The sequence below is a fragment of the Ochlerotatus camptorhynchus genome, unplaced genomic scaffold (genome assembly GCF_037179485.1).
Source record: "Ochlerotatus camptorhynchus isolate MF236.1 unplaced genomic scaffold, CSIRO-AGI_Acam_v1.1 ptg000248l, whole genome shotgun sequence".
NCBI classification, from domain to species: domain Eukaryota; kingdom Metazoa; phylum Arthropoda; class Insecta; order Diptera; family Culicidae; genus Ochlerotatus; species Ochlerotatus camptorhynchus.
In genome coordinates this window covers 2,175,126-2,198,695 of record NW_027040738.1, presented here as the reverse complement: position 1 = coordinate 2,198,695, position 23,570 = coordinate 2,175,126, and the positions used below count along the sequence as shown (strand labels likewise).

General features: G+C 41.5%; 2 protein-coding genes across 2 annotated transcripts in view; both read left to right on the top strand.

The window, feature by feature from the left end:
- Positions 1–23,570, top strand: part of LOC135704812 (RYamide receptor-like) — a 409,469-nt gene that overhangs the window by 259,851 nt on the left and 126,048 nt on the right. The window lies entirely within an intron of this gene.
- Positions 12,185–19,162, top strand: LOC135704794 (serine, glycine and glutamine-rich protein-like). The gene is made up of 3 exons (XM_065226296.1): positions 12,185–12,341; positions 12,375–12,506; positions 18,104–19,162. The coding sequence occupies exons 1-3, from the start codon at positions 12,218–12,220 to the stop codon at positions 18,748–18,750; spliced, it is 903 nt and encodes a 300-aa protein (XP_065082368.1). The 5' UTR covers positions 12,185–12,217; the 3' UTR covers positions 18,751–19,162.

Sequence of the window (23,570 nt, the reverse complement as noted above, 5' to 3'; positions counted from 1 at the left end):
TTTATTTGAAAATTGGCTGTAAAGCACACAGGGCTCAGAGGACAACCATTTAAGGATGACTTACAATTAAAAATGCTTTAGATTAGATTATTCATTCGATTGTTTACATTTCCATATTGAGCAGCCTTGAACATCAGCCATTCATAATGGATACAAAAATAAATTGTTGGTCGAGGAAACTTACTCCACTACAAAATAGATAAACTACGGTTTCCACGCTTTATCAATGTTCGCACCACCTCTGATAGCGATGGCTATGCTTTCACGACGTTTGTCTGCTCAGAGCAGCAAATGACGTTTAATAGAATTATTCACATCACGTTTTGAATGATTTGCGTTAAGGGGTTGAACCAATACCAAATGCATTTCAATTTAAGATGACTATCATACTGAAGAGATCCTTACGCATTCCAACTGAAGGCCCTATCTCTCCTCATAAAAATGTTCATCCTGCATTCGAGAGGAAAATCATCTGATTTCAAAACAACCGTCATCCGGTTGCAGCTATCATTGGAAAAGGCGATTTCGATGTTTCGATTTGAATGGTCTGAGGTTTCATTCGAACTGAGGACGGTGGTTTGGTACAGTGTAAGAGCATGTATCCAAGACATATCGTCCAGGATTGACTACATGGACACCGACAGAGCACTTCAAAAACAGAATTCTTAAATTGCTTCCGAATTTTTAACCTATGGAACGTTTTTAGTGATAACGATTAAAGAAATCAATTTAATATTTACTATACTTTTGCTGTGAAAACAAAACTACCTTTCGTAATCCTATGTCAAATCTACGGTCGTGTCTTGGATACAACCTCTTACTTTTTTATCTTTTTCTTTCCACCGATCCGATCAAGCTATGTTGAAGAGGGAGTTTGTTATGACAATCGTCGCAAGCGTTTTGTCGTTACCCTAGCTCAGACATGAAATCTGCTTTCCGTACAGCCAGAGATTCTTGGACGTGTTGCTGTAAATATTGCAGTTGATGCAAGGATGGATAAGTAAGGCTGGCAGATCACCTTTTCGTGGTGCGTTACTGTTATAAGATCTACCTCCGAACCCTAGTCTTGACAACTTCAAACTAGGGGAGCAGGATTTTTCGGGAATCAAAGGAACACATTTTAGTTCTTCTTACTTTTTTTGGCTTGTTAATAAAGACGCACAAAAAGACCTGCAATTCGGGATTCAATCAGTTTAAAAACTTCATAAATGGTTGCTTACAGTAATTTTATTAAAACTTCAAAGTTACAGCATTAGATAGGGTAGAGAACTACTTCGGCCTAATCGCCCATTTTGGGCCTATCGAGCAGAAAACTTCAAATAAATCCATGATTTCAGAGTTAACAACTCAATTATGCGTTTGGTACGATACTTTAGTTTATAAGCTACCGAACGAAGTCAATGAGAACGCGTGGTATGAAGGTTTGCAAATATTATTCCCAAAAACAAAAGAAGCGCTCCGACCGAATTAATTTTTATCTTCATCCTATAGGCCGAAGTGAATTCATTGGCGTTTCAATTGCGTTTCAATGCGTTAGGCCGAGTTTGGCGTCAAGAAGCAGTGTTGGACTTTTGACAATATCTCAACGATTAGTTTCTCGTTTTCAAATCTTACGGTACATACGGAAAGGTAAATATATTTGGGAGCCATCAGTAATAATAACATTCCGTTTGGTGCTAAACTGAACTAGATTAAGAAAGACTAAGTGCGGGTTATGTTTAATAGGCCGGAAATGGGGTAGTTAACCCTAGTTACATTTCTCCAGTTCGAACGAAATCTCGAACCTTCCACTTGATGAAGCCCATCAGCGCCCGCACAGTGGAAATGGACACGGAATCAGCGCATTTCCTCCATTTTGCCCATATTTGCGGGACGTCCTTGACTGCCCCGACCCTTCGTCGAAGTCGCTGCTTTGAAATTACCCAGTATTTTTCAATTGGTCGAAATTCCGGGCAATTCGGAGGATTAATTAGCTTGGGGACAAAATCGATCTTGTTGGCAGCATACCACTACAGGACCACCTTGGAGTAGTGGCAGCTGGCCAAATCGGGCCAAAAGATGACTTTGCCCTTGGGAGTAAGACAGCTTTCGATCATGAGTAAAATCGGAGTTAATCTCGCGTAGTAACTTTTAAATGGTATCATGAAAGCCACATCCAAGGGCTGTATTTTGTTACTGCAATGTGGCGGAAACACGAGAACTGTAACAAAATTAGCACGAGCTCTTTCAGCAAATGCCAGATTTTTGGTGTGGGAGCTGTGACCATCAATTATCAGGAGTGCAGGGTTTTCCTTCGTAGGGTTTACGTTTACCAGAAAGTGGTTAAACCAGTCGAGGAAGATTTCACTGGTCATGTATCCGGAAAGATTGCAGTTGAACTAGTAGACTAGAGACTAGTAGGTCCCGAAGAAACGTGCTCAACTTTTTGGCTCAGCTCTGGTACTAAATATGTTCGGTCCCAAGCTAAGCCCCTCGAAACATAGGAAAATCCACTAACCCCTCATTTTTGCTGTCAAACTTTCATAGTGAACAAAAACAAACATAGTGTAGTACTGGAATTTATACTAGAATGGGGCACGTTAATCGATTGTCTTGGGACCAATAGGCTAGGCTAGTCAATTAGTGAGCCAATTTAAAATCGATAGTTTCGTATTGATTGTTGGTTGAACTTCGTGCCATTCGGTGCTCCTTTTTTAAGCGCATCATGCATGCGTACTCGGGGGAAAATCATGTAAGGCGGCACATGTTGCCCTGACGCGGACATGCACATCATTACGGTGGTTAATACACCTCTCTCACCCGATATTATGGACCCTACTTGCTTCTTGCCCTTCTTAGCAGCAATTTTCATCTTTTTCGGAGGGACTTGTGTTTGTTAGAATGCCATAAGTAAATATGAAATATGTTAATGTTGCTGTCCAATATGTCACCAAGAATGTCGTAAAAAGCACCCACGGAAACTTTGTTAAAACCTCTTGCTCGAGCCGCAGATGTAGCTTCAGGTTTCCGAAAGGAAAGGGTTTGATTCCGCTTAAGATACCCCTCTAGCCAAATTCTACCTGCCATCTTTAGTTTGTGACTGAACGGATGAGGAAAGCCGTTCCGCTCAGCTAACTCATATGCCAGCATTTGAACATCCCTCATAGTGATGCCATAGAATCGGGACTCCAGATCAAGCAAATGTTGCACCAGTTCCATTTCCTGTTCAGTAGAGAACACCGATGTTTTCGATCCTAGGCGTTTCTTCTTCTGCGGTGAAGCTATCCACCTGGCGAGCGTGATCCTTTGGATCTGGTAATTGATAGATGCAGCTCTTACAGACATTGCGCATCCAACGGCATGTTTTGCCGCTGCCATTTGTGTGTCTGTCCATGTTTGTCTAGGCCTTTTCTTTTATAAACCCGAGGCATCTGAAAATAAGCCGTGATTATACACACTGTTCATTTTACCCCCATCATGAACTGTTCATTTTACCCCCAGAGCATTAATTGTTTTAGAGTGCTAATTTAAAACGAATTATTGATGAAAATATTTACAATCTTCGATAAATCTGCAGGAATACGTCAAGTTAACGAAACTGATGGCTATATTTGGTTAGATTTTGATTTTTCACTTTCAAAAAGCTTATTTTCTGCGAGCGTAAATAACTTTCACAGTCCGAATCGAGCCGGTGATTTTGTTTTTATTATTTTTTTTTCTTCTCATTTGACAGCTCCTGATTAGTACAGGGTGTTTCAAACAGCTTAAAATACTCTTCGGATAGGGTAGCTGATAATGTGGTTCTGAATTTAACTATTTTAGCCGTGATTTCACTACATGATCATTTTACCCCACCTGTTCATTTTACCCCCAGTTCCCCTAGTCCTGAAATGACACCACCACATCATCAAACATCTTCAACGACAACACTTTAACCAATCGATCCCTGGTCTGCCTTGAATCTTTTAATGCTTGAAAACTGTGTTTATATTGAAAACCTAATATGCTGTCAGACGATATTTTCTTTGATCAGAAAATCGAGACTACTTTGATCATTTTTGAGTAAATGTGAGTAACTCAAATTTACTCGCTGCAAATATATTTACTCTGAGTACAGCTGTCTTGCCCCTAGCTTTTCCCCTATGCTTGCGGATGAACGGCAATACACACTTTTTCAGGCATTCTTCGATGTAAACTTGGGATGTCATTGTCGAGGATGTGACGAAAAAAAACTTTTGACCGGGAAGCTTCTTAAAACCGAGTTTGACGTATGTTTCGTCGTCGATCAAAGTGCAGCCCTTGTGTTTCGTCAAAGCACGGTCGTACAATAGCCTTGCATGCTTTTTGGCCACGGAATTCTGCTTCATGTGACACTTACATTTCTGTTTCTCCAGGAAATGATAAGCTCGAAGAGGACATCATAATTCCAATTTACGTCCGCTTGTTGTAAGCACTCCTGTAGGTCTTTGTATGAGCTTGTGAGGAGCTCAAATAATCCGATTTCACACTCTACAATTCATAGTACAATGAATTACAGAATATTCAATTATAAATTAATTACACTTACTCTCAAAAACTTCCAAAAGACCGTCTGGGAATCCCAAATCACCTAACAACAACAACGAACTCACACTTCTTTCTGTCGCCATTTTGAACTTACAAACACTTACAAATATGCAAAGATAATTTTCACACCAAGAGATCACGTACAATTGACCACTTTGTCAAGCAGTTTTGGCGTGACTTTCTACCAGCGATTTCACAAAGCTTGACCAACTAATTTCTATTTTTTGTGAAACGCACAAATGTTGGCTACTTTTTTCGAGGTTCTAGAAGAAAAAATCTCAAAATAATGTTTCATTTCAAAGTTCGAGTGGTAGTAAACATCATTTTATCTGCTCGAATGAAGTGGTTAATTTACGTGAATTTCACATAACATTCACCAGTATGACACTTGACTTCGACCAGTCAATCTAATGGAATTTATTACCATGTCATTGAATTTCATATGCATTAGGTTATTCTTATTGGATTGCTATTTTTGAGAAGTTACCGAGGGGGGCGACACATCTAAATCTCAATTCTAGATGCTCAAAAAATCTCACACTAGCGAATCAATCTTCGAAAAATCATCTTTCATTTCTCGCATCTACTTGCATCGTGCTTCATCTTTTTGCAGGAAATCTTCAAAATCGACATAAATCTTCCTTCTATCTACTCAGCGTGCATGCAGCTAGCCAAAGCAAAACACAATCTTTTCTGCATTGTAGATAGAGTCGTCCCCCTCGGAAGTTACCTGAATTTTCAGGTGAAATTTACGTTCCTAATTGGTTCAGTGTAAGCTTGTCTCGCTTATGAGATGGCTTCAGAACAGAAGTTCATCGGCTACTTCTGCTGAGCTACCGATCAGGTTAGGTTATCTTTATTAGCGAGACTTTCAGCCAGAGGCTGGTTCATCTCATTTCCTAGTGACAGAGTTTGAAATAGCGGTGGGGAACCAGAAGGGACTCCCTTGTTATAGAGTTAATGAGGTGGGATTCCAGAAGGGACCCACTAATTAAGAGGAGTGGACAGTCTAGAAGAGACCTCCCTAGTAACAGAGTATTTGTTTATCAGAGTTGCCTGTCGAGGTGCTGTCGTAGTTAGTAGATGTTCCTGGTTTGGTGCTAATTGTTATGGTGGTGCATTCAGAGTCCGTTATAGGGGTTGGTCCTGGTTCGATGCAGTGGGTCGGTTATGGTTGGTTCTTGTCAGTGAGTTAGGTCAGATGTTCTTATACATGTTGGCGTCCTTGATGAAACATATAACAGCTGCTTGGGTTGAAGGGTCCGTTTCTAATGTTCGTCGGGATCCCATAAAGATCCCTAATTCCCTGGAAACCTGGGCAATTCACTAAGAGGTGCTCTACCGTCATCGTTGTGTTGCAAATATCACAGTGTTTTCGGAACGAAGTCGCACTTCCCATATTGTGGGTCGTCCGAGTATGTCCTGAGCCGAGACGAGAAAGAATCAATTGGTCATGACGGTTTGGGGAATCTTGCCACTTAGTGATTTCCCCTTTGATTTTACGAAGGAACGGTTCCCTTTTGCTGGGCCTGGGCCCAATCATTCCGAAGTTTGAACTTCATCCAAGTCTTGATATCAGGTCCTGGATTGGTTTTAGTAGCGAGCCTTCCAGATCGGCCCGTAGCCGCAAGATGGTCTCCTTCACAATTCCCCCGGATGTCGCAATGCCCGGGACAATGCCTCCAGTCACGTATGCGTGCATTTCTCGCGAGTTGTTACCAGCCTGGAATCGTCTAGCAGCCGAGAGGTCAACGTGAAGGCTTGGTTCTGCCCATCCTCTGGTTCCGGTCCAATGTAGTCTCGACACTGGGGGGGGGAGCTCCTGATGGGCCAGGTTCCTTAGAGCTTAACGTCCGGTCCAAGAGCACCCCAAGTATTGTGACCGTCTTCCGGAAAGGTATTGTGGTACCATCACACTTAATGGCTGATTGTAATGGACGGACGGTGTGAGGATCGGCAGATATGAGAGAATACTACGCTTTTGTCGGCTGAGAGCACGAATCCCACCTGGGACGACCATCTTTGTGTGGCTGATAAAGCTGCCTGAAGTTTCCTATGTAGGACTTTGAGGGTAAGGCCAATTGCCAAGAGAATTACGTCGTCTGCATAAATGAAAATATAAATCTCCTTTGGAAAATGAGCCTCAAAGATCCCGTTCATTGCGACCAGAAAAATAGTGACCGCAATGATGGAACCCTGTGGGACTCCTGTCTCTTCCGCTCGAATTGAGGAGTGGTGGTTCCCGATTAGGACCCGGAAGGTCAAGCCGCAGAGAAAATTTCTAATGAAATATAGGATGTGACCAGCCAGCCCCCCGTAACCAGTTGGTTAAATTTTTGACGGAAGAATGCGAACGCCTTTACCAGTTGTCGTCAGATGATCCTACGTTCGACGTCCTATCTACTGAATCGGACAACACCAAGAAACCGTCTCTTGAGGAAGAGCTGGAAGCTAGGAGCCAGCAGCTTGCTGGGACGAGCAATGTGCCACCACGGGGGTTACCGATCCTGAACAAAGTTATTCATAAGGAGCTTGCCCTATTCGAGCTTACTGGGGAAATAACACTGGACCTGGAAAGCCTGTTTATGGCTTTGAACTACTTCAACATACAGTGAGAGATTTTTCTGACTCAGCACACATTTGCACAAAAATAGATCATCTCTATCCAGGTGTGAACTTCATCTTTCTCTTTAGTTACTTTTACTCTTTGAACATAATATTTCTCGAGTGGATTTATCTTCAGTAACAACATAAATTCTTAGGCTTGAATTGTATTTTTTAAGATTCATTTAAGGAACATGGATAATTTAAATAGATTTTAAACTTTCGCTTTCTTTTTAAATCCTGGACCTAATGAAATTAAACTTGGAGAAATATTCAAAAATCTGGGACGAAAATAAATATGCACGACTGCGGACATAGCAAGCTGAACATTGCATTAGGTCCTAAGTAACATTGATCGATTCTCTTCGTCGACTTTCGACGTTAAGAACTTGAGCACATAACCGTTTCTTGTTGTGATTGTCGTATTAGATTGTAGATAAAAGCTTCTTTTATCGATGTGTGCTGAAAATACCTGGGAATGTCTTTACATGGCCGTGGGGATACAAAGAGAAAGTCGATGAAGAGACTCTGTCAATGTTACTTAGGACCTAATCTCGGACCTAATGCCGTGTTCAGCTTGATAGAACAAATTCCAAAACCCCGGATTTAAAATGAATTAAGAGCCTCGCAAAAGTTAAAAAAAAAGTTTATGGACCTCAAGGACTAAATTTGATGAGAATTTTCAAGGATCTCTAATGAATAATTTCAAGGGAGAACATCAAAATATGAATTTGGCTAAATTTGAGGATTCCTTTCGAATTAGTTCCGAGGAACTCCAGATTCAAGGTGACACGTAAAGAGAGTTCCAAAGTAGTTCGGTAGTTTTGAGTAGGATTCAAAAGTACATTTACAGGAGATTTTCGTGGAGCATTCATTCCAAGGCAATTCCGCAGAGAATATAATATTTTGTTAGAAAGATACTGAACTTGCAGCTCGGCAAAATCCAGCAATATTTTGCTGGCTAACGGCAATAAAAAATTGGTGTGTATGTACATTTTATTCTAAAGCTGTTCAGTAGCGATTTTAGATTTGATGCGAGAGTTTAAAAACCACGTATAATTCCTTCCCCTCACAATGATTCCAAACGTCACCAAGCATAGATTCTGACACTGCAGAAAGATAGCATACGAGCATATCAACCATATCAACAGCCGAACGCATACTTTTATGCAGCATCTCAGTACAAACACAAAATGCAAACAGCTCGTATACAAGCGCCCATGGCACTTATCAGTTTGCTATATGTATATGCCAATGGTGCGATGCGCTGGTAGTTGAACCGGGTGGATGGCTTTGTACGATTTGTATCCTTCCCTGGCAAGAATGTTCCGCACCGTTTGAAAGTTGGCATTGTACTTTCTGGCCACATTCGGATCGAAAGACCGGGGTTGGTTTTAACGCACCTCAACACCTTGCTGAGCAGCTGACGATCCCTGGTTCCAGTTATTTCGTGGGTCCGCTGATTCCTTTCCACTCTCAGGGGTTCCTTGCAGGTTTTGAGCACTCGACAAACTGTTGTTTTCGGCATCTTCAGCACTTTAGCCAGCTTGGAACCGGACCACTCCAGATTTTCCAGATGTTAGTGCACAATATTTTTTCTTCTTTCGAGTTCCATTTGACGTAATTTCTGACCGCGATCGACTACTTTGATCAAAATTGCACCGGTTGTTCTCTATAGAAGTGTAAACAAACCACTGCCAAAGATTTTCGATTCCCAACACTAGAGGCGTGCTAGCGGCGCGCGAGGGGCGCACCAATTTACTTTTAGTCAGCCATTAGGTGCACGAATCAAGAAGACCAAGGCTGCTTCTGCGAGTTTACGAAATCTATGGAGATCTATGGACATGGGATGTATCAGCATAGAATACTCAAAAGCTGCAGGTCTTTATCAACGGTATATAAGTCTTACCTGGTGGCCTCACAACTGGAGCTCCTATGCTGAGCTCCTTCGTCGATGTCATCAGAAACCGAAATGAACAGAAATTTGAGATAGTAGGTTGAGGTGGGTTGACCACACAATACGAAGGGGCGGAAACGAAATCTGTAAGCAAGCACTAGATTGGAACCCGGCAGAACATTGCAGCAGAGGCAGACCCAGGGGCTCATGGTGGCGGACCCTCAACAAGAAAACATAGGAAGTCTACAGGAGTCCGACCCGGGCCCAGGTCAAGGCAAAAGTGAGCAGCCACCCAGGATGGAAATCCCTCACGTTGGCCTTATGCACCTCTAGGGGTGTTCAGCATACATGAGTGAGATCCCTGCTTCGCTTAATTATTTATTATATGTGTACATTAGACTGATGCAAAATTTGACTTTTTCGCTCCACAGTGCTTAAATGGTTTCAAATCGGGTCCTGATTAGCCTCCCAAAGCTACAACTCATTTGGTTGGAAACAGACTTCGCACAAGCCATTTGAAGTTTACATGTAAATTACTATGTGGGAAATCTCAACTTTTTGTTCATTACCTTCTAGTCTTTTTCCATATCGAGCTGCGAAACAGTTCGATAGCCATTATTTAAGAAAATTTTCTCAGCTACAACTTTGCTGAAGATCGTTTCTATGTAAAACGAGACAGGAAAAAGTTTTTAATTATTTAAGAGATTGGTAAACTTATGACATGATCAAGCAGCTGCTCTGTAGGCAACACTGTATTTTGCAGTGTGACATAGTAGCCATGATTTTTGTGTCCTATTCAACGCCCCATAAACATCAATGTTGCCTGCTGAGCAGTTGATTGAGCATGATCATTAGACATCAACGCATTGAACCATTGATAACTTTTGATCCTTGCAAAGTTGTTGCAAAGTTGTAGCTGGAAAAATTTCTTACAAGTACAGTTGAAAGCTTTTGAAGCAGACCGATATGGTGAATTATTAGATAGACATGAACAAAAATCTTGTTTTTACCATAGTAATTCCCATACAAACTTCAAATGGTTTGTGCCATCTCAGTTTCTCACCAAAGGGGTTCAAATTTTGAGAGGTTAGTCAGGATCCGATTTGGAATCGTTTAAGTATTGTGGAGCGAAAAAGTCAAATTTTGCATCAGTCTAATGTACATGTAAAATGGCTCTAAATTTTTGCACCTGGAAAATACAAATGGATATTATTGGTTACTAATGAAAAATTTATCCATTAAAGCTTTGTTTTGGAATTTAAATATTTCAGAAAATTCACTTGGAATTTTCCTTAAAACTCTCTACAAATTATTTTCTAGATACCTTTGGAATTATTCTCGGAATTCACTTAAAACTCTTTGCATACTTCCTTTGGAATTATACCCTCAGAAATCGATTTCATTGAAAATTTTCAAGGATCCTGTAATGCTTTTCACATTTGTCATGGAATTTCCCGCAGAGCTAATTAAACATTTACTTTGATCTCTCAAAATTGACTTGAAGTTCTAATCAAATGACTCTTATAGTTTTTTCCCAAACTCCGTTGGAAATTTTCTCTGACATATCTTGGTGTTATCCCTAGAATTCATTCTTAAATCCATTTTTATCCTGAAAAGTCCAAGTCCAAGTCCAAGGATCTTGATCTTTATTTATTTAGATGTCCGATTTGTCATCGAAATTCACGGATTTGTCTGGCTATCGTCTAGTATGGCCATCGTCTATTACGGCAATCGTACGTATGACAAACATTCGCATGACTAATGTCCGGCCAACCATTGAAAAATCAATCAAAACACATCGAGTAAACGAGATAACGAGTAAGGAAGAGTTGAAAATATATATAAAAAAAAGTAAAGTCGTAGTATTCTATGAATGTATCATCATAACAACATCCTTTTAGAAGTTCAAATTCAACAACAACATGTGAAAAGGGCATACAAGCTTTTTAAACAAACCATCTTATGCCCTTTTCTAGCCACCCATATGATATCAACGTGAACCATCAACTTCACCAGGAACCTTTCCCCTTCCCGATTCTGTTGTTGATTTGCGTGAGTGACCCTCGATTGACGAGAAAAGGGCCTACAAAGGTTTGTTTATAAAAAAAAACTTGCCCTTTTCACATATGTCTCTTGAAATGTTCCTGAACGGAAATTCTTAAAACATCTCATTCCTCCACTGCCCCATCGCCTAGGAAAATTAATGCGCACCATCACCACGTGCGCGTTCCAACCACCCAACTGATCCACGCGGTCCACCCACCGCACACACAACAATCAACCCACTGATCTACTCACAGCTGGGCCAAGCAGAAAGACGATCTCAACTCACAGCAGATCTCAGATACCAACTACACCCGCACCAGACCATGCCCCTGCCAAGCGACCATCGCCAGGCCGGTCGACGAAGAAAGGGGAAACACCTTTCTTCTCTTCGGTGGCGACGACGACGACGACGACGAGGACGGTTCCTCTCTTCTGCTGCATGTCTCGAGCCAAAGCCTTGGAGCAGCAGCAGGGGAGATAAAGTGAACGCAAATGTTTACACTCCTCGTCCAACGGGCGGCTCTTCGGAGGTGGTTGGGATCGCGGTCGCGTGTGCCGTCGTTCGCTCGCTCGCTCTCTTCAGCAGCATCGGTGGCGGTGGCAGCCAGTAGTGAGAGTGATAGTAAACCTACCGGCAAAATCCGCACAACAGCGGTAAGAGTTCTGTTTTATTTTGTTGGTGTTGTTGTTTTCGGTGTCTGTTTCTGTTTGATCGACCGCATCCCCCCTCGAAGAGCTCGAGCTGAGCCAGATGAACCCCGGAGAAGATCGCGGGCGCGCGCGCGCGTGCACGTTTCTGGGGGGGTTGCTTCCTCGCTCTCCGCTCGCCGGAGCCAGCCACTTTCGGGAGTCCCAAACTCGGATTGGAACTTCTTCATTTCGCGCTCCATTAAGGGTAAGTTAAGGGTATAAATGCGATTACGCCGGATCGGTCCAGCATCAGTCATCTGTTTGCATTTCACGGACCAACATCATCGGACCGCTAGGTAGCGAGTCCCAACCAAATCCGCAACCGAAACGAACGAATTCGAAGATCCTTGATTTGTTTTCATTGTTGTGATCTTTTCGAAGTGAGTGAGTGAGTGTGTGTGTGCACCGAAAATAAGGAACACACGCAGAACAAGGATGAGGGCCTTTGTACTGTTGAGCTGTTGTTTGGCTCTGACTTCCGCTCGGCCGGAAGCAGGATACTCATATAACCGTCCGTCGACAGGCGGAGGCTCTCACGGAGGCGGTGGCGGCGGCGGCGGTGGCTACTCGTCCGGTGGCCACGGAGGTGGAGGCGGCGGTGGTGGCTACTCGTCCGGTGGCCACGGAGGCGGTGGCGGCGGCGGTGGTGGCGGCCACGGTGGAGCATCGTTCAGCTCCGGTGGCGGCAGTGGATTCTCGTCCTTCGGCGGCAGCGGATTCGGAGGTGTGTTAAGTGAAAATCGTTTTAAGGACTGAGAGTGAGCGAGGACACACTCGTTGGTGAAACGTTGAGTGGCTTGTTAGAATCAGTGAATGGAATTTGTGGAACAGGACTATTGGGGCAGACTGTTAATCTGTGACTTTGGAAGCAATGGTGCTGTGTGGGCGCAGTGAAATGACTCGTAGTGATTTTGGGTGTACTAATTTTCAAATTTCAATTGAAGGTCTTTGAGTGTTTGAAGCTAATGTAAATCGAGAAGTGACGTGATGACCGGTCGAGCAGCAACTGAGTTCAAAATTTAATGAGGAAGGTGAAATGGGCTCACGTTGAAGATTGGTTTCCAACAGATCAACAGCATTGTGAAGTAGAACTGACTGTTGAAGCAGTTTTAGTTGATCTGAAGTCAATTTATCTTAATGGTACTGTCAATTCAACAAACAATTTTAGCTGATGATTGTATGAGCTAATCTGCTGCTAAAATTGTTAGTTGGGAGCTCTAAACAACTCGATCTTCTATAGTGGCTTGTTCCTTCACCATGGAGTTGGGGTGAATCAAGTGTATTTCAATAATACTTTGAAAAAACTGGTTTCCCTTTATCGTTTCAAAAGTGATAGATGAGACACAAATGGCTGCTATTTTGATTCGATTTTGTGATGGCACTAATCTCAGAAACTATAAGGATTTCGTGTGCGAAACTGTAATCGCTCTTTTCCTGAACTGCCGCATACATGTGATTGCATTTTCCTGCATGAAATCTTTATAGTTTCTGAGATTCGTGCCATCAAAAATTCAAAGTGCAAGGCAAAAAATCAAATCAGCTGCCATTTGTGGATTTTATCAACACTCACCGTAAAGGGGCTACTTTTCAGAAATTGGTGGACAAGAAAACATACCTAAAGGTGGAACAGCTCTGAATCCAAGCCAAGCTACTTTACAAGTTTTATCATGGTTTTAAAGCTCTGTTCTGGTCTTCTTTTTCTTCTTCTTAGCATTTCAAGCTTATTGTTCATGGTTTATTATCTCATTGCGTGCTCTCAGCAGAGTGTTCTAGATGCACTTCCACAGATATTCATTGAGAGGTTTCGATCCTGTACCATTTTTGCATTAGTATAATTGTGTGGCAAGTACAACCATGCTCTATACCAAGGAATGTCGAGAAATTTTCCACCTCAAAAAATTCCTAGACTAGACCGGGAATCTACCCCAGCCACCTACAGGTCTTGCTTTGTAGCTACGCCTTTTCCGACCGAGCTAAGGGAGGCTCCTGTTCTCGTCTAAATCGTGGTTTTCCACAGTAGTTAATGCATACATACATGCTCAACAGAAATTGAAGCTGATTAAACGCTGAGTTACCTTCTTGTTAGCTGAATAAGCCAATTGTAGGCTGAATAATCTGCTATTCAGCTTCAAGTTTTTGTTGGAGGTTATCATCAGCAAAATTGCAGCTATCTGTGAATTCCATCAACTTGGAGTAACCTCTTGAGAACCTCAAATTTCTGATGAATAACTGTGGAGAGTCCTCATAGTTGGTGTGGCAAAGAACATCAAGCCCTTGCAGAAAAATTACTATTATTATCTTCAACTGTTAGGGGCCATGCGTAAATTATGTCACCCTCTTCTGTTTCGTCACGATTTTCCAATACCTCATGTATTGCTTGTCAAAAAATCTAACACTCCTCCTCTTCTCTTAGAGTGTGACATGAAATATGTGACCAGTGTTGGAAAAATATAAAAAAATCACGCTTGATTTTCGCAGACAAAAATCAACAAGCAAATAACTGCGGTTGATTTTGCAAGCTGTGATATCGCAGCTCGGAATATCAAGCTAACAGCTGCAAATCTCACCAAACTGTGGTGAGATTGAGTTTCATGATTTTTGCATTCCACCCGAACGCAACCGAAACTTTCATTACGGCTGGCAGCAGTTGGTTCGTATCTGCCATCGGTGAAGACAAGAAAGAGTTAGCATTATTACACCTTCTCTTTCTAAGAAAACGATGTGCAACGGAATCATTTTTGCGTCGATTCAACTCTCAGCTTCAACTTTGCACGTTGTGAATAGTCTCGCAATCTCAACGGAGCTTGTAAAATCAATGTCAAGCGGGATATTTTGCACCAATGCAATCTGACGAATTCAAACAATAGGGTTCAAGCTGCCCAACGTTTCGGCTATTTTTGGCAGCCTTCTTCAGGCCAAAACAGCGTTGCACAGTTAAAAACCTATCGTTTGAGCTCGCCAGACTTCAATAGCCAAAACTTGTACAATCCAAGTAAAAATTCTGATTTTGCGAGGGATCGGTAGACCGTGATTTAGACTTGTAGATTTTTCTAAAAATATTGGGTCAAGAGATCATAACTCTAAAAGAAATGTATTTTTTGTTTTTATTTTTCTAATGAAAATTTATGCCCAAAATTGTTTTTCTATGGCATCATGGCACAAATTTGGACCCAAGCATTTAGTTTAAAGCCCAAAATTGTTTCATGGTGAGATAGTAAACATATTTGTCCAGGTATTTTTTTTCTGGAATCAAAAGAAAGAACTGGATGATCGATATCTTTTCCCAATATTTTTAGAAAAATCAAAACGTGTCAGATTTTGTACGCTGTCAGCTACCCCTTAAACTTTGCGGACATTCGAGGGGTACGACGCATCTTAATCTAATTTTTTGATGTTCGAAAAATCTTTCACTAGTAAATCAATCTTCGAAAAATCTTTGTTCATCTCTTGCTGCTAAATCCACCTACTCGCATCGCTCTCCATTTTTTGCAGGAAATCTATAAAATCTTCATCAATCTTCTTTCTATCTACTAAGCATACGGTAACATCTTGGTAAGAATTGCCTCCTACCACCTAGGTCCGATAGCAGTGAGGTCTCTTCTCTGATTGACCTCTTTTTTTTTCTTAGCTTATTGCGTGATCTTAATTTAGTGTTCTAGATACACTGCCACAGTTATTAATTGAGAGCTTTCGATGCCTGTACTTGTTTGTCAAGTAAAATCATACTCTATGCCCAGGGAAGCCACCTCCAGCATGGTCTTGCTTTGTAGCTGCGCCTTTACCGACTGAACTAAGGGAGACCCAAAGGCTCTGATTGACTTGATTTCGATTAATAACCTCTGATAGCCACTGTGGAAGGGCCAAAAACGGCTTAGGTGGATCGATACGCCAAATCACTTATGCGCATCCACGGGACAGTACATAATCTTCTTCCAGCAATACGATCGAACAATTGGTCCAACAACGAGCCCTCTAACAGAAAGATGTCCCATTGAGCGGGGAGAAGAGCCCACCCTGTATCCACGAAATGTTAACAACAGGCAGTTGAACACTTCACTTTCCCCGTCAAAATCGCTTCAATCGGGTCCCTCCGAATCCCCAATATATTGTGGAGGGATTTTTTTGCAATTGTAGGCCAAACACATTAAAACTGTTTCTCTATTTCATGGTCTTGTCCTTCACTTTCAAGAGTTTACGATTTAGCTTTACGCCAAAGGTAGTATGTCAACTATCATAGTAATTCAAAGGCATACTACAAGTCTAAATTGTGGTCTATAGAACCCTCATAAAATCAAAATTGTTGAGCTGCCAGAACAGGCCAATTTTTGCCTGTACAAGCAGTTCTGCAGCAAAAATTGAAGATATTTGAAGTACTGAAAAGTAGTATTAATCAGCTCTCAAGTCCTGAACCTCTAAAAGAATCAAAGAATTTAGTTTGAAATGAACTCTCATCGGAACACAACTCTTTTAAGGTCTTCAGACATCTCAACTAGCAACTTTAGCACAAGAACTGCTTGTTCTAAGCTAAGTATTGTGTTCAAGAGGGCTTGAGTTCAGTGGAGGAAATTCTAGAACTTCAATTGTAATTTCGTACCCGTTGAATCGCATCGAATTAGTCTGTAGCGTTGCTCCCGACTATGGACCTACTGGAGTTCTCTGAAGTAGTGGAGTGTATTAACGCTTGGAATCCTGTGGACTACCCAAGTAACTAACAACAACTCCATTATTTGATTTGTTTTTGCAATATTAGGCTAGTAACATTTCAAGTTTTATGGTGGTTTAAAAGAATGCTACAAATCTAAATAACGGTCTACAGAACCTTCATAAAACCAAAATTGTTACCTGGGATTTGTCCAAAACGGAAATTTTTGATCTCGTTGGCAACTTGGATAATTCCTAAAAGACTGATTACTTGCCGAAAGTTTTTAGTAACCCCTTTAGAACAAGTCATGGGGATCAACATCCCAAAGATTGTCATGACCCACAACTTCTGTGCTGCAACCTGGTATGCCTTGAATGCTTAGAGCAGCTTCTTTCATACGTGTTGCAGAAATCTATGTGTTCTTGGGACTCTAAATTCCAGTGGAGAGGGACTTTAAAGGCTGTGGAGCTGCCTAACCTGATATGTGAAGTAGCTCTTTAAGTAATTGTGCCACCAATCTCTGTGAAGAAGTCTACCCAACAAATATTGCATTGCAACACGCAAAACAAATTTCTCTTACATCCAATGTAATGTCAGTTCTTGCCATGGACTGCAGCGTACAAGCAATCTCTTCCAGAATGCAGATTTTGATATAAAACCTTCACGAGATGATTTTCTACAAGTAAATCATTTGGGGAAACAAACTTTGTCCGAAAATGAAGCTAACCTATAAATTAGAAAATTATTCAAAAACCCTCCCGATGAACAAATTACAGAACCTGTTCATGTGACAAAACATTCCAAATTCTGCTTAATTTTCATGCAAATCTGTAATAGAATCTTACATTACCCGGTTGGGTGTACGCTTCTTCAGCAAAAAATTACTTATTCATCCATTATTCAGCCACTATTCAGCTCAAATTGTCCGAGGTGAAACAGCCATGCAAAACAAGAGCATCCAGGCAAAAATAATAATAATAGAATTCTAGATGATCCGACTTTCTCTTACGTTAATAACTCAGCCGCAAAAACAAACCTTGTCGTATTTGACGACGCCGGATATCAACCTTCTTTTTTCTAACTATGTGGTGAAAATAGCTCGAAATCTATTTGCATAGCGGCGGTTATCAAAAGGAAAACTCCATGAAGAGAAACAATGAATGCAAATGTTCATCTAGAATTAGCTGCAATAGAAACTGACCGCCAGTTTCGAGCTCAATTTCATCAAAAACAATCAAGAGTAATGACCTTTGGAATTCAACAAATTCAATTCTCCCATCAAACACCCAATTCGATTCTGTCAAAAGTTTTCCCATTAATGAACCACCCATGTTACTGTACTTGCCGTTCGGTTTTCAATCTAATTACAGCACACTAATGCAAAATTTTCCCATACAATGTTTCCACAATCTATGCCACGGTGCATTTTGCCTTACCAACAGAACAACAAACTAACCTCCCCCCTCCCTTCTGCGCACTTCATGCCACAGCCAATTCGCAAATCTCGTTATTATTTTGATGATTGCCTACACATCATAGAAGCCATCGCGAATTGACTACTACGTGCCCCCGTGCCAACGTGATTAGCATTTCCAACTGATTTCAAGCCACAGTTCCCCACATTACATTATGACAACCACCATGCCAGTAACTCACGTCCCCACGTATTCTTGCTCCAGGTTCATCCTCGTTCAGCTCCGGCGGAGCTAGCAGCTTCGGAGGCGGCGGCGGCGGCTTCGGAGGTGGTGTCAGCAGCTTCGGAGGCGGCGGCGGCGGCGGCTTCGGAGGAGGCGGTGTGAGTAGCTTCGGAGGCGGCGGCGGCGGCTTCTCCGGTGGATCGCAGCAGGCCATCATCCAGAAGCACATCTACGTGCACGTTCCGCCACCAGAGCCAGAGGAGGTCCGCGTCCAGCGACCACTGCAGCTAGCCCCGGCCCAGAAGCACTACAAGATCATCTTCATCAAGGCCCCATCGGCTCCGGCCTACCAGGCACCACAGATCCCACTGCAGCCCCAGAACGAAGAGAAGACCCTGGTCTACGTGTTGGTTAAGAAGCCCGACGATCAGCAGGACATCATCATCCCAACGCCAGCCCCAACTCAGCCCAGCAAACCGGAAGTCTACTTCATCAAGTACAAGACCCAGAAGGAAGGCGGCCAAGGAGGATACTCCGGAAATGTTGGCGCCAGCTTCGGTTCCGACATCAGTGGCTCTGTTGGTGGTCATGATGGTGGCGCTGGACACGGAGATGACATCAGCGGAGGACACGGAGGCTCGGCCCCGGCTGCCCAGTACGGACCACCCGGCAAGTCCGGCCCATACTAATCGAACGGAACATTCTGACCATTGAACGGATTCCGGACCACGTAGCTAGTCGAAAACAAAACAAATCAAACGCATCCAAGTGGCAGTTGACACAACCCACAAAAGCACACATACAAACACAAACACATACAATCACCTTGTTATTTGTTGACTTTCTGCCGAGGAGGTTCCGATTTGGCGCTCGATTCCCGCGGTCGCTTACTGGAGAGAGCGCGCGCCGGGAGCCGCAAACCGGAACGCCGAAGCCTCTGTTGTACATAGGATTTCTACTTCACAAAGCGAAGAAAGCAAATTTTCTTAGGACGTAGGAATTATTTTTACAACTTATTATTATTAATTGTAATCTTGTTTAATGTTTTTCTTAGAAAAGATATGCAAATTAAAACGGTGACAAATTTTTAGAAAAAAAAAATCAGCCAATCTTTGTTTTCCTGTCGTGCGTGACCCCAAGGCGAATGATGACGTAAATGAACCGCTGATTGGGATTATGCAGCCGGTGCTTAAGACAGGTGAATAAAAGTGAACTTTTACTTTTTTTTTTGTTGTTTGCGTGCCGTTACGTCGTCGTTGCGGTTGCTGGTTGCCTCGGGAGGAAAGACCAAAAAATGCAGCCTGGGATTAAACGCAGCTCTGATGTGGTGTGGATGAAAACTGGATACTTTGCGGTTGGCGGGGTTGTAGTTTGGATTGGCATCGTTCGAGGTATGAATCGGGATGATTTTTTCTGTTTTCAGTTCAGAAGGAAATAGTAATGCTGCTGACAATCGCAGCAACCAATAGGGTCTTAAAATCAACAAAAAATCTTGTTTTACCTTTGTTACTACCGTAACATAGGTATTAGAATCGATTTTCACACGTCTTGCCGTCTGTGACCGATAGCCATCCACACAAGCTATCTCACCTGTATAAAATATTCCCAGTCGATAGATCTCAGCTCGAGCTGGCTCGACAGTTTGATTACGACATCGTAGAATCAAATTGAACATGAAAAATTGGCCCGGCAAGATGAAATGTGATGATGTCTGTATCTGAGGGAGAGTCGCGAAGAGAGAAAAATGGAACGTCAAATGCAGCCAGACGGCTGCTGTCACGAACTGTCATTTGGAATTAAGCAATTTTATGATGCTTCTCTTACACTTGAACAAGAATGCACAAGGCGGTATTGAAATCTTGCGTAAAGTAATTTATGACAAATTGTCGTTTCCAGCTATTTTATTCAACGGGACACCGTTTCTTTTTAATTCATTCAAAATACACACAAATCAATATTGAAAGATACCATTAGCCAACGTTTTGTCAAAACATCTAGTGGCATAGTTAAATACCAAACAGAAAAGTACAGTTTCTCACTGCACACTGAACAATCTCAAACAATCACTACACGCTCAAAGCAAAACACGCTATTTTGCTACGCCTGTTTTGATTTGATTTCAACGGCACAAATTTTCATGACTAGAAGAACAAATATATAATGAATTCCGTGTGTGCTATCTGCTTCTCCCTCCCAGGTCTGTATGTGCGTCTGTGGACGCGTTTCATCTACACTCAACAATAACATTATACACGCATATATTAAAACTTAATCGTTTTCCAATTAAGCGATAAATAAACGATGCTTTGCATAAAAAATATACTAGAGGTTCAATAGTTTTTATACTAGAAGTGAATAAGAGAACAGAACTTTGTATGTCTCTAACTCATTAAAAAAAAAAGGACAAGAAGATGGAAGGTTGAAATCAGCATCAACAAATTGACATCAGGTTGAAATCAGCAAACAAGAAAATTGTGAATAATTAGGTTTTAGAGTGATTTATGTGTATATTAGGTGAGGAACACTTCTGCTTTTAATGGTATATCATCTCTAACAGTAATGTTTGATTTTTTTTTACAATAGAAATGGTTTTACCTTTACTCATAATGTTAGGTCGGTTCTTCTTCTTCTTATTCGCATTTCAAGCTTATTGCTTAGCGCATATTAGCTTATTGCGTGCTCTCAACTTAGTGTTCTAAATGCACTTCCACAATTGTTAATTGAGAGCTTTCATCATCATCAGCATTAGTAGTAGAATTGGAGGCTGTTTGAAGAATTAAACCCAGTCCTTCTGCGTGAGAGCCCAAGCACGAACCGCTGCGTCATTTGAGATATAATAAAGTGAGCTGTTATCCCGCCTACTGTTGGAGTTTTCAGTGCCAGCTGACTGACTTGAATACGAAACACAACACCTTGATGAATTTTAAATTGGTGTTTGCCCGCATGGTATTCCAACACACTTGTGACGCAGTGGTTAGCAATCGTAGATCGCATGCCGAATACACGGGTTCGAATCCAGGAAAATACCCTTTATTTTTTTTGTTTGGATAGAATGTTGATGCACTGCATAAATTTAAGAATTATGATTTATTCGGGCCAATGATCATTTCATATTCACGTACATTAAGTTTTGTTACTAATATTGACTTGTGCGGATTGCTTCATGTGGCTTGAAAGTTCTGTCGGAACTTTATTTGAACTTTATGGAACTTGAAGGTTCGGTCGGAACTTTATTTGAAATTTACGGAACTTGGAAGTAATTTTAATCGTTGAATGCGGAACTTTTGGTTACTTGGGCTGTGTCTTGGGTTGTTTCAAATGATATAGACCATCGTTCCGTTCACCCAATAACACAGCTTCTTCTCTTTTTAGCACAGATGCTTTGTGAAGCTTGTCAAATAACACTTGAAACACCAAATCAGTTATTCGGCTCACCGACAAAAAGTTGCCGTGATTCACAGAAACAGCCAACCCGGAACAAGCACCAGCGATTTACTATTAGCCAGACAAAAGAATGTTCATTTTGACCTATTTTGCTCTTTTAGAATGTTGGTGTTATTCTTGATGTGATAAGTTGCGCCTGAAGCAAGATACCACGCTTCATCTTCCCCAGCTACCTCAGCAGTAAAGCACATCTCTCCTCCAAACTCCAATTTTACAACAATTTTCAATCTCGCAAAATGTCATTTTTTGCAGCTATGACAGTTTTTCATTGTTATAGGCTTCTTTTTCAAGGAACCGAAGAAATTCCTCACTGAGCAACGCGTTCGCTGTCTTCCTTAGTCCAGCAAGTATCCATTGGAAAAATTGACCGAAAAAATTTACATCTGGTCGACTTTTGAGTGCCATTAAATATCAATCTGCCGTCGTTATGCGGTTCGAATGTTTCGTGAAGAGTCTTTGCGAATGAAAGAATCCATACAGTTACGAACCTTTTGACAATCATTCAAATTGCGAAGCAAGTAACGTGAGAATGAATCAATGGATGAACATAAAATTCAATGAACGCTGTCAACCTTTATATGTTTACGTTCTATCTTCTCCTGTTGCGTGAACGCTAAACCCTCCACAGGCAGGGTTGCGGAGATTGTTTATCACAGCAGAAAAATGTTCATTGGTGATTTCAAATTGAACGTTACGTAAATGATCTTTTACATGCCTGCCTCTGATAAAATTTTTAAAAGAGCTCATAGAGTTCTAAAAATTTCTGTGGATGGACTTTTTCGCAACTGTACAAAGTTTAAATACAGCTTTTGGATTCCATAAATGAAAAGTGGGTATTAGTTTGGCATTGAACCTGATGATAATGATGATGATGGTCCCACCTCTTACCCCTTCAAAGTTTGAGCTGGACGATTTATCTTTAAGATAATTAAATATGAAATGATGAAGTAATGAAATTGGGTTGTAAGTGGAATGCTAAATAAAACAGCAAAAAAAGGTTATCTTCCACCTCTTAGCTCGCCTTTTTGTCCACCTGAAATTTTCATAAGTTTTAAGCAATCAAGAGTTAATGAACAATCAACAAAGCATCCTATTACACTAGTAACCCCGCAATCTGATGCTTTAATAATTTTCAGCAATGTCAGGAATGCTCACGAACCCCCAACATTTGCCAGAAAACTTACTACTAACTCAAGGTATCTTCCAAATAAGCTTCAAAATTGCATTTTTTTTTTTATCAAATGTTAAATTCAGTTCTCTATATCCGTAATACGTGCACGAGGCTCAAACCTTTGTAGACTACTTTCATTTGACGTAGGACTACGTCTTTGATTTCTATATGGGGGTACACTTTGTGAAAACCGAAAATGGAACATGTAACAAATTAAGAAAGATTTTTAACGTTAATAACTCAGCTGCCTCTGGTCCAATTTCAATAATTTTATCACTAATCGATCAGAAATATGGCTACGCATCGATAACAATGCTTCCGAATGTTGATTTTCAACAAAAAACTATTGAAAAACTGGTAAATGTCCAGCATTGTCCAAAAGCGTTGAATTATTTTTTTTTTTCTTTATTAAAGAGACTTTCAGCCTTGGGCTGGTTCGTCTCTGCGTTGAATTAATTAACAAATCCACCAATTACCTACATGCATATGCTGCTTCCCCAGCACAGTCGTCAGAGAGTAGTAAGTAGACAAAACAAGTCGAAGTGGCATTCGCCTCCGATCCTCGGGCGCGTGCGAATAGGGAGGATGGAATTGCGTAATATTTCACACACTCATCGCCATATTCAGAACCAAACGCAAATTCTTCGAGATAACCACCATCCGTCGTCTGGCTCGCCATGGCGGTGTCTGACGTATCTCCGGTCTGATTTACGAGGTGTGCTGAAGGTGTTCCTGAAAAATGAGTTCCGTGATGCTGTCACCTGCACTAAACACGCCAAGCGTAAGCGGCCATGGATGTAATTTACGTTTTGATGTGACAGAGACGCGCTCTATTTGGTTTCGGAGGTTAAATCATCACCAACTTTGGCAATAAAACGGCTCTTTTCAGGGCCA